The 15625-nt window shown below is 41.8% G+C and overlaps 1 protein-coding gene across 1 annotated transcript; it reads right to left on the bottom strand.

Annotated features, from left to right (window-relative positions):
• Positions 1 to 345: 345 nt before the first annotated feature.
• Positions 346 to 14375, bottom strand: prrt4b (proline rich transmembrane protein 4b). Its single transcript, XM_053313786.1, has 3 exons — positions 13256 to 14375; positions 7820 to 7969; positions 346 to 2875 (listed from the first exon to the last, which is right to left on the bottom strand). The coding sequence occupies exons 1-3, from the start codon at positions 14298 to 14300 to the stop codon at positions 792 to 794; spliced, it is 3279 nt and encodes a 1092-aa protein (XP_053169761.1). The 5' UTR covers positions 14301 to 14375; the 3' UTR covers positions 346 to 791.
• Positions 14376 to 15625: the final 1250 nt, after the last annotated feature.

Below are 15625 nucleotides of genomic sequence, written 5' to 3'. Positions count from 1 at the left end.
CTGTTGTCTTATTCATTATGAGAAAAATAAACCAAATATTATCAAATATTATAAAACAAACTTTATTAAACAGTGTGTGTGGAGCAACGTTATGTTTGAACATAAGTAGATTTAGTAAGCCGGTCAGAAGATTCTGCGAATCAGTTTGTAGAAGCACAATTCATTGATGACACACATGTAGAAAGAGAAGGTAACACAGTGTGCATCTTACCAGTAGGGGGCACTGCTGCACCATTACTGCTAGTAAAATGTGTTGCTCATTGGTATGTAGAGTTTATAGATTGACAAACACAATTATAATCCCATTGGTTCAACATGAGTTTTAATGAGACATGAGACAATGTTTTGCTAGATTTGAAAGTGTGTGACTTCAGTAGTATTTAATAAGTGCTTAATTCAGTCACAGTACTGTATTGGAATGTTGGAATGCAATAAAAACATTTGTACAAATAAATTCATGTTATACCTCCATTCAGTAAAATGTTACTCTTCTTCTTTTGACTGTATCAAACTTCACCAGCCTTTATCAAACATGTAAAAGTTACAAATTACCTTTTGGCTCTTGACATTCTTGGCACTTAGACCCTCATAGACATTCACTGAAGACCACATAAGAAAGCTCTTCATACCTCCAAAAAAAAAAAAGTTATTTTGGCAGCTATAGGTATTGTATCATGTATGTAAAAGCTACCATGCACTAGGCTGTATAAATCTTGACAGTCAACCTGCTGCACAAAATAGGCACCCTTCTTAAGTCCTCAATATAACCCTTATGAGACCAGACTGTCGTTTTATAAATCAATAGTTTCGCTGCAAATGCTCAAAGCATCAATTTGTCTGCAAGCACTGATGAACTCTTCTTGCACTGATCGATCAGCGTCAGATGACATGTCGAGGTCCAGGCTCTCCTGTGATGCCGCACCCAGTGTATGATAGTGTCTCTGTGGGTCAGAAGAACCCTGATGGCCAGAGGACACCACTTGGCCTGAGCCCATTTCCTGTAGAAGCTGCCGAGCATTTCTCTCTGGGCTCGGGCAGAGGACCAGTGAGGAGCCCCCGAGAGAGGCTCGATAAAGGGAACAAGAGGAAGAACTGCCCCTCCAACGTTCAGGAGATGAACAGCTGGAGGAGGAGGAGGAGGACAGGGAGGGAGATGGTGGAGCGCCTACAACAGTTTCTCCTTGAGATGTAGCACAAGAGGGCTGGGGGTTAGGGGCCATCTCTATACAGGAAGAGGTCCGATAAAGGCCAGGGTCAGCTGAGAGAGGATCACAGAGGCCATTGCTGGGAAGCTCACAGTGGTTGTTTATGGATAGATCACTGCAGCGAAGAGGCCTGGTAGAGCTGAAGAGGCTCATGGGAAAGAGGGCCTCACTGAAGAGTGCCTCATCAATGCTGCGACGCAGGTTGATTGGTGAAGGTGGCCGCAGGTCTGTAGTGGAGTCACTGGTAAAGGAGGATCCACCTGATGGCTCTCCGCCTCCTCCATCCTCAGGTTTTTCTGAACCCTGCATGTCGAAATCCAAGTCCAGGTCTCTGTAGGCCAAGGCCCGGTTGCTGTGGTACAGGAGATCCAGTCCATTGAGGCTGCGACCAAGCCTCTCATCCATCAGAGTGTAAAGAGGAAGGCTCTCTGTCTCTCCAAGCCCAACTGTATCAACAATGGCAAGCTTTTCCTGCTGGCTCAGGGTCCACTGGTAGCTCCCAGGTAGGATGGGTGATTTGGATGCCAACAGTTCAGTCCAGCAGCTTCCGGCAGCTGGGAGGTGGTCAGAACAGTAGACAGGTTGCGCCACCACCAAGGCTAAGGTGAGACAAACCCCTAACTCACACAGTCTGCAACTAAACTGAAAAGCCCACCAGGGCCAAGGGTGGAAGACCTCCTCTCCTCCAGCAACACCCATTGCATTGAGTATTGCATATAACTGCAGTCCAGCACACGCTAAACAAAACAGTGCTGAAAGACAAACGGTTACAGCTGCACGGTTCCAGTCCCGGCTTTCAGCAAAGGGACAGCGGTTGTATCTCTCAGTAGGTGTTGGAGATGTGTTATTCAGGTGGTAGATGTGCTTCGAGTCTGCCCGCACGTAGATGTAGAACACAAAATAGGCAGCAGACAGAAATGTTGCCAGAACTACAAAGGCTCCACGGGAGATGAGTGAAAGAAAGAGGCAAAGGGGAGGCTTTTGCTCGTAGAATTTCAGTAATGTCACCGGTCCGAATGCAGCAGTAAAGTGCAGGGCAACCAGGCAGGCCAGGAAACAGGGTCTCTGGAAGGCTGAGTAGGAGAGCTGCATTCTTGAGCGCATGGAAAGGAGAAGGAAAACCAAGCCAAAAGCTGCAGTCAGGCAGGGGAACGGTGCCTCATAGAGCATGAGTGAAGCCTCAGTGGAGGGTAAGCGGTCCTGGTGACCGTAGGCATCGTACAGGAGCAAGAAAGATCTGGTACTACCAGCAGCTAGTAGAAACAGGCTAACCAAAGCAAAGTACCCACAACCAGATGGACATCGCAGTGGCAGGCAGAGCAGGTTGAGCGCTGAGGCCAGTGTCAGCATTGCAAATACGCAACCGGCGCCATAAATATGAGCCTCCCAGGCCAGGCCCCAGGCTGCCATGGCGCTGTTCCAGTCAGTGTACAAGGGCACCAACATGGGTGGAGCTGGGATTAGAAAGGGGTTGCTCGAGTGGTTTGTGGTGGTGGTGTTTTGTGTGGGCTTGATGTTTGAGGAGGTTGTGGCATCCCAGGTGTCAGAGAGATTGCAGATCCCAGAACGTTCTTTATTGCAGTCTGGAAGGAAGGTAGCATTGCTGTCCATCAGGTCTGACATCCAGTCTTCAGTGTACAAAGGAGTATGTTGGGGCTCTGGAGTAACGCCTGAAAAGAAAGCAGAATTTCAGTCCTATCATGATTACAGATGATTATTTAAGAGGAAGAGAACAAGAAAATCAAAAAGAACAAAATGGCTCACATCCAGCATGGTGAAAGCATGCTTTCCTCCTAATGTGCTAATCTTGTTTAAAAGCTTGTAAGAAGGCAACTTCAAACTGGGCTGATGTGTGTGCATGGGTGAGATCAGCCCACTCAGAACCACAAAGCAAGTTTCTCTTGGATTACGTAAGCCATCTTGAGTTTCCATGCAAGAGCAGTTAATTATGATTGAGTTAGACATGTTTTAGCACTGTGAAGGAAATTACTGTTTCTAGGTTTAGCTTTGGAAATTAAGAGGTAGCCATATAGATATGTGCCAGCATGAACATTACTAAGCAGCCTGTAAAGCTCATCTGCGCCGTACTTGTTTATGCAGTTCAATTATTGGGGGAAGACTTGAACGGGACACTTCAAAAGACAAACATTTTTTCAGTTTTCATATTTCCACATCAGTGCGCATCACATCATGGTTCTTTTCCATAAAACATAACCATAACCACGGGCACGCTATCTTTGCACCACAGAAAAGAACATATTGAGACCTTGAGTCTAATAATGGCAGCTTCAAAACCTTGCCACAGAAAAGGAAAGTGTGTGTGTGTGTGGCTGGGGTGGAGGTGGGGGGGGGGGGCTGCAGCCTCTGTCATTTGCACACACATAGGATCATCACTCATTTTGCTGCTAGCTTATCAGAGACAATCACTCCTCCATAAAGAACCAGGAGCTTTAATAGACCACAGAGACAGGGACATATGACAATGCAGTAAATCTCACGCCAGGTAGGTTTAGTGTTGTGTGCGTGCATAAAAACATTAACGAGTTAATTTTGTGTTGTGTGAGGGTTTTTTGTGCAAAATGTAGCTAAATATAGCCAAAAGCATTACTGGGGCTTTAAATACCTCTAGCGAAATCTGGGGAATACATTATATCTGAAGGTAATGTTATGCGCCACTTTAAGAACTTTAATGTGCAGTCGTCAGCACCACAAAACTCCAAAATTGTTACATATGGATTGGAGATGTCATATTTGTTTCCTAATTAAAACTAAAAGAATTCTTGTGGTTTAGCATTTTTGTTTTAAGTCCTTCTCATCTGTCCTTTTAATGCACTTTTATAGGCTTTATTCTTGCATTTCCTATCCCACCCTACCCCCATAATTTGCTCTTTTGTTTATAATTTCCCTTCAACACCCATTTCAACACCCACAAAAAGGGGATACACCCATAGGTGGGTTTGTTATTTTTAAACTGAGACAGTTTTCTATAGCAAACTATTCTCTTTGGCTGCTCTGAATTTTACAAGCCACTTCCCATGCTCTATGTTTTCTGCTTCAGTTGCTTTCTGACTGTTTTTCCAGTTGTACAGATCCAACACATGGCAAGACAGCGCAGTGTCCATTATGTTTAACATGTGTAAGTCTGCAGCTCTGGGGGGAGAGTGAAATGGTTGTGTCTTCTTTTAGTGCTCTAACATTACCGAGATGATGCTGAGATGCAAACAGCCTGAAGCCCTTTTCACTTGGATTCATGTTAACAATGCAATTTGTGTCAGTGTGTGTCCATACTGGGTTGTGTATAGGTGCGTTTGCATGTGTTTGTACTGGTGTCACTTGCTGTTCTGAAGTACCTCATGTGAACAAAGCCATGCTCTCTCTCTCTCTCTCTGCCTCAGATCCTCATGAGTGGCAGAAGATTTACACAAGTGGTTAAGCATAAGCTTTAGCACTTCTCTGCTGTCTGCCTGCTGTTGACAAAGTCTTTATCATTTTTCCTCGTTCGTCTCCTAACCCCAGAGCTGAATCATAGTCCCAGGTTGTAATGAAAACGTCAAGCTTGAGGAAATATGACCCCACTGCCAGCTGCCAGTGCATCTCTCAGCACGACGCAGCAGTTTTATTTCATTAGAGTTGTCTTTTGATGCTTCACAGCATCCTCAACAGGAACAGGATGAAAAACACAGATCGATGAGTTTTTGAGACACTGTCTTTTGGCTGATTCACTGTTTTTTAATTAAGCTCCGATATATCTTTTAAAGTATAGGAAATGCTGTAAAGATGACTCCCTTATGCATTCTTCCCATAATGATTTTTTCAGACCTGCACTGACATATATCACATTATATATAATTAGGTGTGTGAGCATCAGTCAGTGTATTCAGATATTTCACATATTCACACACTGCTGGTCTGACACGAAAGTACAAGCTGTGCGGGCATTAAGTCAGTTAAGCAAATGGATTAAACATCTTGTTCCATACTGATGTTTAATATGACAAGTGGGAGCTGCATTTCACATTCAGTGATTGATTTAGCATCACAGCAATGTCAAAGGAGTCTGGAAATCTCATGACACATATTTTATTTGAAATATTTTGCGGAAGAAAATCAGTCAAATTAGTCAATTGACAAAAATAATCAAGTAAAATGAAAAAGTCATTCATCAAGTTTAAATATTTGGTTATTAGTTCAGTACAGTATAAATTGCAGGAAAAATAAGGCAGAGCTATGTGTAATCTTGTTTAAAGTTATGACATTAGCTGCATTAAATGAGGGCATTAATTATGTCAGCGCTATGACAAACCTGCACAGTAGGACTGCATTGACAATGTCATGCTATCATAACAGACTGTAACTGTGTGGGAAATGTGGCTGGATTGTAAGACAAACCAGCAGCTGCAGGCATTTTGAATGTGGGGGCCACTGATAAAGTAGGTGGAGTCCGGTACAGTGTTATCCCAATGACTTGTCTATCCGTTTGTTTGCTTTCCAGGGCGATGGCGATGATTTGGGTGCCACTAAGTCAGGCAGAGTGGAAAAATGTGACTAGAGGTTGAATTAGTGCCATGTTTTGTTGCCTCGCTCATGACGATTAATGTCACATCTGAGCTGCTGGGCCGGCCGAGCGGCCTGGACAGGGTTTGGTATGTGGTGGCTGCAGTACAAGGATGGATCAGAGCGTTATGTTCCACTGCATGCTGCTCGGTCATCTGACACATTCCTGTGGGAACAAGTCTCTCATGCTAGGGACAGTTAGACATTTACAACAGACGGACACAGACTGAAAACAATGTCGTCTGTGGACACCAACTGAGAGGTCATTCAAACTAATTTAATCTTTTAAAGACATGGAGACGGAGTTCCACACAAGTACTGTTGAGGCTGATGGAAATATCATTAGTTCTTCAGGTACTGGGTTAACATTTTGACCTATTTATGGCACTAAGTTAGAGTTGTAATGAATGTCTGTACCAACTGATTTATATTTAGTCTGTACTGACCAAGTGGCAAATTCCATGTTAGGGCTCAAATTTTGATGAACACGACTATCTTTCACATGTTCTACAGCAGTAATGATTGTTGTAATTGTTACTGTAGATGTATGGTTAAGTAGAAATCAGATGAATTTCAGATCCTAGAGCTGTCTTAAGACATTTTAGTCAATTATTAATAGAAAGCAATTGCACACATTCTAAAAGATAAATGAGGAGTAATCAGCTGAAAATTAGAAAACCTACATTAGACGCTGTGCTTCACAGATGACTTCATGTGAGAAGTATTTTCATTTAGGTCTCAGTGGAAACACTATTAGAGCTCTGAGGCTATATATTTCTTAATTTATTTGGGTTTTGCTAGTAAATCTAGAAAGGCCTGACCTGAGGCACAATAAACTAGCTGAGGCAATAAAGGTGAGGGATTCCTCAGTGCATAGACCACAACCCAAGACTCATCTTGAATTGGCTGCCAGTTGACTCTGCATCGTGAAACTGAGGACTTCATGTAGTTTTCCTCTGATTGCCTTCATTTTCAATTTGGCTCACCTCAAGAAAAAAGCAATTTAGCGGGAGCTCACAGAGAAGTTAGATGGCGCATACTGAGGAGGCGCTGGTCGTGTGTGTTGGAACCCGGGAGGCTGAGTTTAATCTGATTCCTAAGCAGTTGCAGTTTGTACAAAAAAACACCTGCCCCAAGCAAATAAGAGAGCTTATATGATAACTGCAAATATGTTTATGTGTAACCTCATATGGCAGACAGAGTAATAACACTTGTGTTTTACTCATCCGCTCGCTCGCTCACTCACTGACTCATTCCTGACAAACCAAACTAGGGAGCCCTTGGGCATCCCATCGTCAGCAAGTGGCACATTTGACAAATCTATTTTTGAAAATCACTTGACAACATCTGCTATTCTGGGAGAGGTAATGTGGGTTACATCTGCTCCTGTGAACTGGGCTACATGAGAAATATGAAACCTATTTTAATTTCATGTTGATGAAGTAATATATTAATGAGGTTATGTCCATTGATATTTTACATAATATATTATACACAGATTTAAATAGGGATTATATACATCTGATAATAATTATAAAAATGACATTTATAGATTCACAAATGTATAAAAGGAGTCAGTTGACATCACACAACACTTTTAAGCAACCCTGTGCAGTAACTCTACTTTAAGTGCTCGGCTGTCATTGGCTAGCACTTCATCAATAGCTGTATGTCTTTTCAGTTTATTAAAGGCAGGTATTATTATCAGATTAATGAATACTTATCTGAAAAGCGAAACAGTGAGATATTTGTTTATCAGGTGAGCATTGTTCCCTGTCTTTTCGGTTCTTTCAAGTTCTCCAAAATCACAGCGTGAATGAGCAGATTTCTCCTCCCTTTGGAAGCAATTAATAGCTTCAGGCAAAGGATGCAGGGTAATTGTTTCTCCTAGTCCTCTGACAGATTTATTTACAGACAATGAAAAAGCTACAGGATGGCTTATCGAAGAACAGCATGCAGTCGTTTTAGTTGCCTTCATAACAGCATTGCAGAGCAAAGCGATGGGATTTTTGAAGTAAGTTACAGTGTGTGTTTACATCTTAAGTAACATGTTTGCTCACCTGTGTTCTGTGGCAGTGATGTTGTTAGCAGCTTAGCGTACGGCGTGGAAATGCCTGCCAACTTCGTGTCACCATCCCCGTCTGTAGCTGTAGGAACCACACCTTCCTCAACCTCATCCTCATCCTCCTTATCCTCTTTAGTTGGCAGCTCTGGGAAGACACAGGCAATTTAACTTGTGAGCAATCTCAAAGCCATCAGGAATACAGTTTAAATTACACAGCATTGCAGCTCTAAAGCAGTCTCAGAAAAATAGATTAACAAATCTGGAGCCTGCCAAAAAGAGAGTTTAACCCTCTCCGACCCATGTTCACATCTGAGACTTCACACTACAGAAAAAGGAAGGACTGTATTTCTTAACCCAGTTCTGTCAAATGGATCGGCCTATCATCCACTTAGTTGTAGCCAGTCATCCATAGCACAGTAGTCTGGCCCTCTGTAGTCTAATTACATTGACATCCCGATGTGTGTGTGCTTGTTTATGAATGTGTGTGCATTGGGTGTGTCTGCCCTGGTCTATCATGAACCCAGACGTCTTGTTCCAATGTCTTTATGAAATGCCTGTTCTTGTTTACCTCCACAGTTGAGGTAAACAAGTAAAGGCATTTCAGAACATAAAGAGAACAAAGATAAAGAAAGCAAGAGGCAGAGAGAATGCAGAAGTAATGCCTGCATGATTGAATAGCACGACAGAGCCGCATCTTCTGTTTTCCCTTTGGTACACTCACAGAATAATGTTCTCACAGTCAGCCCTTTGGACAGGAATTGTGTGCTTTACAACACAGTAGAGCACTTGTAAATGAATGATGGGCCAGCTGAGTATCAGGACAATTTTCAGGGAGTGAACCTGTTGGGAAAAACTGATGAGCTGACTGCGATGAAGTGTGAGATACCAGGTACAGAGTAAGTTTTCAATATTGACAGAATTGATATTAATAAAAGATGCCAAGGCATGGGGCTTCTGGGAGGAATAATGATTTACAAAAAAAATCATAACAGCTACGAGGCAATATAAACTACGATCTCATAATCTAGGTCATGCAAACAGGGGTTGCTTTAATCATACGATTAAAAAGTCTCCAAAGCAAAACCTGTTCAAGACTTAATTGCACTGTTGACCTCCACGCAGCTGGAGATTTGTCCAAGGGGAGAGGGAAAGTTAAGACTGACAACTGTATGCACACCTGCACAAACACACTGAAGCTATTATTGAAGCCACAACAGATTTCAAGGTGAGATTAAGTCAGAGACCAGAGAATTAACTATTGTCGCTTTTAAGTTTCAAGTCAAGTGTGAGGCTAGAACTTGTGATCTGAAGTTGGATTGTACAAATTGGTGATTTTGTTCAAAAAGAAGTGCTCTGTCTGTTCAAAAGATTACTAGTTGGTGAAACCTTTTGTAGTTTGAAAACCTTGGATTTTACTGGACTCTTTTAAAAAAAAATAGCTTTTGAAGTTAGAAGTAAGTAGCTTTTACAAAAAGCTTTTCCCTTTTCACAAAAAGAAAAACTCTGACAGCATCTGACTAGAACTCGCAATGGTTTGGTTTTACAATGTATTGTAATTAAGTTGTTTGTTAAGTTTATTTAGTGACTTAGACAGATAAGCTGGACACTGCAGCCAGAACACTTCACTGCAGCATCATAAATCTGCAGTTCAGACACACTGATGTGCCTTTAGTGTTAGATTTAACTACCACAACTAACAATATCTTCCACAAATGAAACATTAGGACTATTAACATATGCACTCACTCACTCACTCACTCACTCACTCACTGACTCACATCCAAACAGCGGAAGTCATCTCTTTAGCACTTCACAAGCAAAATTACTGATGACCAGCTATTTACACAGACTCTGCTGACAGAGCAAAATGAAAGCAGAAAGGGATGAGAGAAGAAGGCTTGTGTGGACTATCTGCATTTTACTTATTGAACAACTTCTACATTAGTGCTGAATTAACATTTTAGGTGTCTTCTTAATTAGTACATATATTAGCCATCCTTGTGCCTTTCTTCACATGCACATAGGATGAAAATGTAGTTTTCATTGTGTGATTTAGCCTTAAAGTATCACCCAAACCGGTGTGGTAGATGTAATTCAAATGTAGCACAATGTGAAGTGTTTCAGAAGCTCTTCATTATCAGCTACTAGAAAAAATAGAAGATGATGTTGCTGTCCATTTAATCTACGTAAGAACTGAGTGAATTTGAGAAAGGGGACATGTGTGGGTTTGTTGCAGAGACATTCAGCTAATAGTGATAAGAATCAATAGGAGTACGAATAGCAGTGCACATAATCAGATGCATTCAAATGGGATATAATGACTGAGATACCTCATCTTTAGTTTTTTCCATAATGTACTTGCACCAAATTGCATCATGCCACTGCTATTTTGGTTAATTTTCAAGATGGTTACTAAGGGATTTGTGGCATTTTCTAACCCCATTACATTCTTATGTCTTCCATTAACAGCAGTCTGAATAAAGGGGAGGAATAATCCTGATTGTTCTATAATTATAGATTTGAATCACTCAGATCTTTTCCTGTGGTTGATTCAGCCTGAAGACTGTGGGTCATAATCTTAAAAACAAATTGGCCTAATCCTTCCAGTTTTTTAAAACTCACAGATTCAGTCTGGTTTAAGTCATTGTGAGAGGATTAACATAATATTTAAGTCATCACAGTGTTCTCTATTTGCATTTTTGCCCATTTTTTTGTGTAAATTCTATACAACGACATCATTTATTCATGTCACATACTGTGTGCATAAAAACTATTTCCATAATCAATTAATCTGTCAATGGCTATGCTTTAGCTGTTTAGTTCAGCGCTCAGATCACAGAGACAATATATCCTTGCAGGTATTAATGGAGTGTGTCATGGGTCTAATGTCGCCACTGCCTATTAGTACAGCACATAGTAATGGAAAAGATGGGAGGAGGGGAAAGAAGGAGCAGGATAAAGGAAGAAAAATTACAGCAACAGCGATCTTGGATGCTTTAGAAAACCTATACAGTATTTTCAACCCCCACACCACATCATCCTCAACCCCAGTTCTCTTTCCCCTTTTTTTCCCTGCTCTCTCCTCTCATAATTGCCCTTGCTTTTGGATGTCAGAGTGTCACTTCGTAGAGAGTGTGACACAGATGCAGAGCATGGCTTTTTTCATACCTCTCAGCCTTCTCAAGGGCAATCTCACATAGCAAATATTCTCTAGATCAATGACAACCCAGCTATTTCACATTGGTGAAGGTGTTTCACAGCTCCAGTAGTGAAATGGTTGACTCTGTGCAGCTTTAAAGTAAATTACAGCACACAGCTGCAATGTTCACATTGGGATAATGTATGATAATGCAGGGGTGCCGTCCTTTCATTTTCATATTAGTCTCCTCTTGTGTCCTTTGGCGAGGTGTCATTTAAACACTGCAAGTGAATACTACTCTAGTCTGACTTCAAGGGTAAATAAATGTACATTTTTTTTAGCTTTGCATCCTTCTTGGACAACCAGAAGCTAACATTCCTGTCAAGATATTTTATCGTTCAACGCAGCATGGCTGACATGTCCATGGAACAAAATGACAGGGATTTGTGTTTGTACAGCAGCAAATATGTTTCAAAAAGGAGGGAGGGAGGCATGGATGGAGGAGACTAAATGGCAAGAAGCATGTTCAGCATCCATGAACAGCGACTGGCGGGCGGATGGTCCCACAGGAGAAGTGGTGGTTTCGCTGAGTGTGCGCTTGGAATACTGATACACGACCACAGCAGCCCTCCCCATCTAGGGCCAAGCCCCCTCCTCTTTGTGCCACCACACGGTGCACAACTGAAAACAAGTGTAGACACAACACCAGGCAACGCAGACAAAACACAACACCAGTTTCTGTGTAAAGTATAACATGGGAGATGTAAGGTCTGGAACACTGACTGTGCCCAATAGTGTCTGGATTCTGAGTGTGAAATGTATTTGTGACCTCAGATAAGAATAATATAATATAGGACAAAGCTCATATAATTTGAGAGGATTTCAGTAATATAAAACAGAGATGATGACTCATGTAGTAAAATATGTCAATTTATCAATCTGTTGCAGTAAGCAACTGAAAATATGCAACACAATTTTAAAGGTAAGTAAAAGCATTACAATAATTGGATTAAGAAACATTTAACATATAATTTGCATTGGCATTAGTACAGTAAAGATCATATTTGATGCTGAATGTATTGCAAAAAGGGTAATAATAATATATAACATGTTATACCATAATTAGGATTTATAATTAGTCAGGATTAATTGCCTTACAATAGTTTAAGTCTACTTGCTTGTGTATATATTAGCTTACAAAAATAAATTTTGATTTCAAAATTTCATTTATGCTTTTGTTGGGTGAACAGCTTTAAAATATGGAAACTAATACACAGAATATCATTGTGTTGTATTCATGCATAACTGTATGTATACATCCACCAAACCATCAAGGTTTTATCAGATGGCCGCTGTACCTCCCTGGCTCAGGATAATCAACTCATCATTTTCTGATCCAGCCTTTGACCCTAAATGATGAATGTGTCTGTACTCAGAGGAGGATCTTCTTCTGAAGGCTCATTAAGCATACAGATGCCAGACTGCCACCAGTGTTGGGGGGATGGGCCAGGGAAGGAAGGAGGTACTGCCTCAATATCGTGTCAATGTCTTGAGAAACCTACTGGCTACTGGTAGCTGCTTTTTGATCCTCAGTTTTCTTCTTTTCATGCACTGTGGAGAACAAAACCCCTCACCAAACAGCATTCAATCATATACTATTTCCTTCCATTCACTGAGGTAATGGCTTATGCAATATTGGAGTAGAGTTGCAGCTTGAAAACTCATTACAGTTTATTAAAGGAATATTTCAGACTTTTAAAAAAAGGAGATGATTGTGAAATTCAAAATTTGTTTAGGGAAAGGATGGGGTCAGTAAACAATGTAGCACTCACAAAAGGTTTCAACCACCCACAACAGATTGCACAACCGATCTGATGCTTTATTCTCCTATTCAACAGTTTGTTGAGTAGTTCAAAGTTTGTGAGAATCAAGTATTGGAAAGATGTTTCATTCTGTTGTTGTGAGATGCTTAAACACTTTTTAGTTGCTCTATCCTGTATTACTTTGGATTTCTGCAAGATGTCATTTGTCCAAAGGATCAGTAGCATAATTTATTCATGTTAATGTTGATTCCAGACTTGTACTTAACAAGTGTTGACAGGGTTTCAACATGATCTGGATTTTTGCAAATGTCCGACCTTTGACTTCTTACCATGTCAGAAATATCATTGATCAAGTTGAACTGTCAGTCTTTTGACAGCCATCTATTGAACACTTGAGACCTGCCTGCAGATGATTGATCACATCTATTGAGTCAATCCAGCCACTATTGATTGTTTAAATTTTGCTTACCTTCTATTATTGGGAAGTTAACCTCTTGGCTCTGGGGTGTGGTTGTTATGGATACCAGTAGTAGTTTGTGATCCATCTCTGTGGTAGTGGTGATTACCCCCATCTGTTCCTCCACGGACCCCGACCTGGACTCAGAGAAGCCCCAGTCAGTCTCACTTTGAGTGGGGTTTGTTGTTACCATTGTGGCCTCTTCAGTACTCAAACTAACAGTGGAGTCTTGTGGTAGTGTGACAAATGTAGTTTGTGTGGACATGGGAGTAACAGGTCCTAAAGGGTGTCTGGTCAGTGTGGTCTCCACCAGTCCTGGGTTTGGTGTTGTGGTTTCAGCCACTTCCCATGTTAAGGCAGTGGGGACTGTAGTTTCTGGTGCTGTTGTTGAAGAGATCATTTCTGAAAAATCTTCAGCTTCCTCTTTATCAGTGTGTTCCTCGGGGAGGGGTTGTGAAGTAGCACCCATGGTGGGTCCGGCTGCTTGTGTAGAGCCCTGTGTTGAGTGGGTATGTGTTGCATTTTGTTCAGGAGTGCTTTTGCTGGTGGGACTTTTGGTGAGCACAGTGTTTCTGATAGAACTGCTTGTGGGAGAGTAGGAGTCTGAAACAAGAGTATCATTGTCGCTCTGTGCTATGCTGCTGTGTGGAGAATCTGATGTCCCCGTGGGAAGTGGTTCTGTCCTTATCTTTGTTACACTGGTTAGGAGCCCCTGAGTCAAAATGGTGGGTGGTTCAGAGGCTTCAAAACTGCTCCCTTCCCCCAAGTTGTCTTGCAAGTGATCGATTGGTTCTATCAGTCCCTCGGTGGTTGTGGTCAATGCAGGAGCCTTGTCGTTACTGTCTGAAGAATAAAAGGGGATATGGAATGGCAGTGAGGGAATGGATGGGAGCTTTGGCAGAGATGGAGTCCACCAGTATGAGGTCTGCTTATTTTCAGGTGGGTTTTCTCTTGGTGGCGTTGGTCCCCAGAGAGCCTCTTCATCAGCCAGAGCCTGCCAGTGAAGTAGCAAAAGACACCAGAAGCAGAGCGCAAAGGTCTGGTGGAGACGAAGCATCCTGTCGACAGTGGTGGACGAATTGGTCACATGTTGTTCTCCATTCTTCGGCTCCCTGAGGCGGGTTTAGTTGGCTTTTCAGCAAAATGACCTAGAAAACAAGAACACACAGGACACTGAGTGACACACTTTCAGTCCACCCTTGTATAGCTAAGTTTAAGTTCAAGAAGACTTGATTTTTCTTTTCATCAAACATTTTTGGAAGCCTCAGTTTCTCAGAGTGTGACCTCCTTTTCAGCTGTTTTTTTTTCAGACTGTAAAGTAAATCAAGTTTACCACCCATTACAAGCGACTGCTGAAGTTAGCAAGCTGAAAATATGTCACCCACCACAAATCACAACAAGAACTTAAATATTACGGACACCCCACAATTAGTGGTGTCCTGTTAGATGTGGTGGTCAGTATTTATGTCATGCTGTTGCTCACATGCATACTGTGTCACAGTTGTTGGGCGGTGACACAGGCTGACCAATTGGGGTAAAAAAACAAACTTCCATGCATATGTATTCAACTCAGTGAGGAGTGGTCAAGAAATAAAGTGTGTGTTTGTGTGTGTGAGTAGGGTAGGGGGAGGTTAGCAAAGAATTAGGGTCCAGCTTTTGAGCACAAGAATAGAGGGACCTCTTTTTCTTTTGTGGAGCGCAGAGTGGTTCAAAGTCACTAGCCTGTTGCCTCAGTGAAAAGACTGAGGAACCAAAGGAATTTCCCCTGTGAGAACAACAACCTGTATGCTTTACTTGTACTTAACTCTCCCACTGGCTCCCCCTCCTTCTTTGGACTTACTCTCTTTCAATCTCAGATTTATTAGATCTTTAAAGGGGATGGAGAACGATCTGTTTATTTGGGAGTGATCAATAAAACATAAATATTCACAGAAAACTGCAATCACAGTGAGGTTCTCTCTAGCTTCTCTGTCACGCTCTCCTTCTCTTTATGAATGTTATTTCCTAGTTTTCGCTTCACTGTTCACTTTTCACTGTCATCCTTTGTTCCTTTCTCTGACAAGTTTATATACGACTCACTTTCCTCTCAAATCCACGCCAGTTCTCTCCACTCTCTCAAGTTCTTTTCTTTCATGCGCACACACGAGATCAATCAGTCACTACCATAAGAGTCTCAGGCTTGTTCTCACTGATCAGGAGAGCAGGGGCTTCACCTGCTATCTCCCCCCTCTTTTCTTGCCTGGAGGGATGGAGCCAGCCTGGATACACAGTCAGATGCTGAGATATGAAGACTCACTACCAGGAAGAGGGGGTCAAACATAGATCTTCCCACACAGTCTCTCCTTTTAGCATTTAGACTGAGCAGCACAAAATCAGTTTCCA

This window comes from Scomber japonicus, chromosome 23 (assembly GCF_027409825.1).
Source record: "Scomber japonicus isolate fScoJap1 chromosome 23, fScoJap1.pri, whole genome shotgun sequence".
Classification (NCBI taxonomy): domain Eukaryota; kingdom Metazoa; phylum Chordata; class Actinopteri; order Scombriformes; family Scombridae; genus Scomber; species Scomber japonicus.
Note: the sequence above shows the minus strand (reverse complement) of the source record. Positions and strands in the feature narration are given on the sequence as shown.

Coding starts and splice junctions, on each gene's coding strand:
- prrt4b (XM_053313786.1), bottom strand. CDS start 14,300: ATGCTTCGTCTCCACCAGACCTTTGCGCTCTGCTTCTGGTGTCTTTTG. Junction 7,970..13,255: donor TAACTTCCCAATAATAGAAG/GTAAGCAAAATT, acceptor GTGTCTTCCCAG/AGCTGCCAACTAAAGAGGAT. Junction 2,876..7,819: donor ATCACTGCCACAGAACACAG/GTGAGCAAACAT, acceptor CTTTCTTTTCAG/GCGTTACTCCAGAGCCCCAA.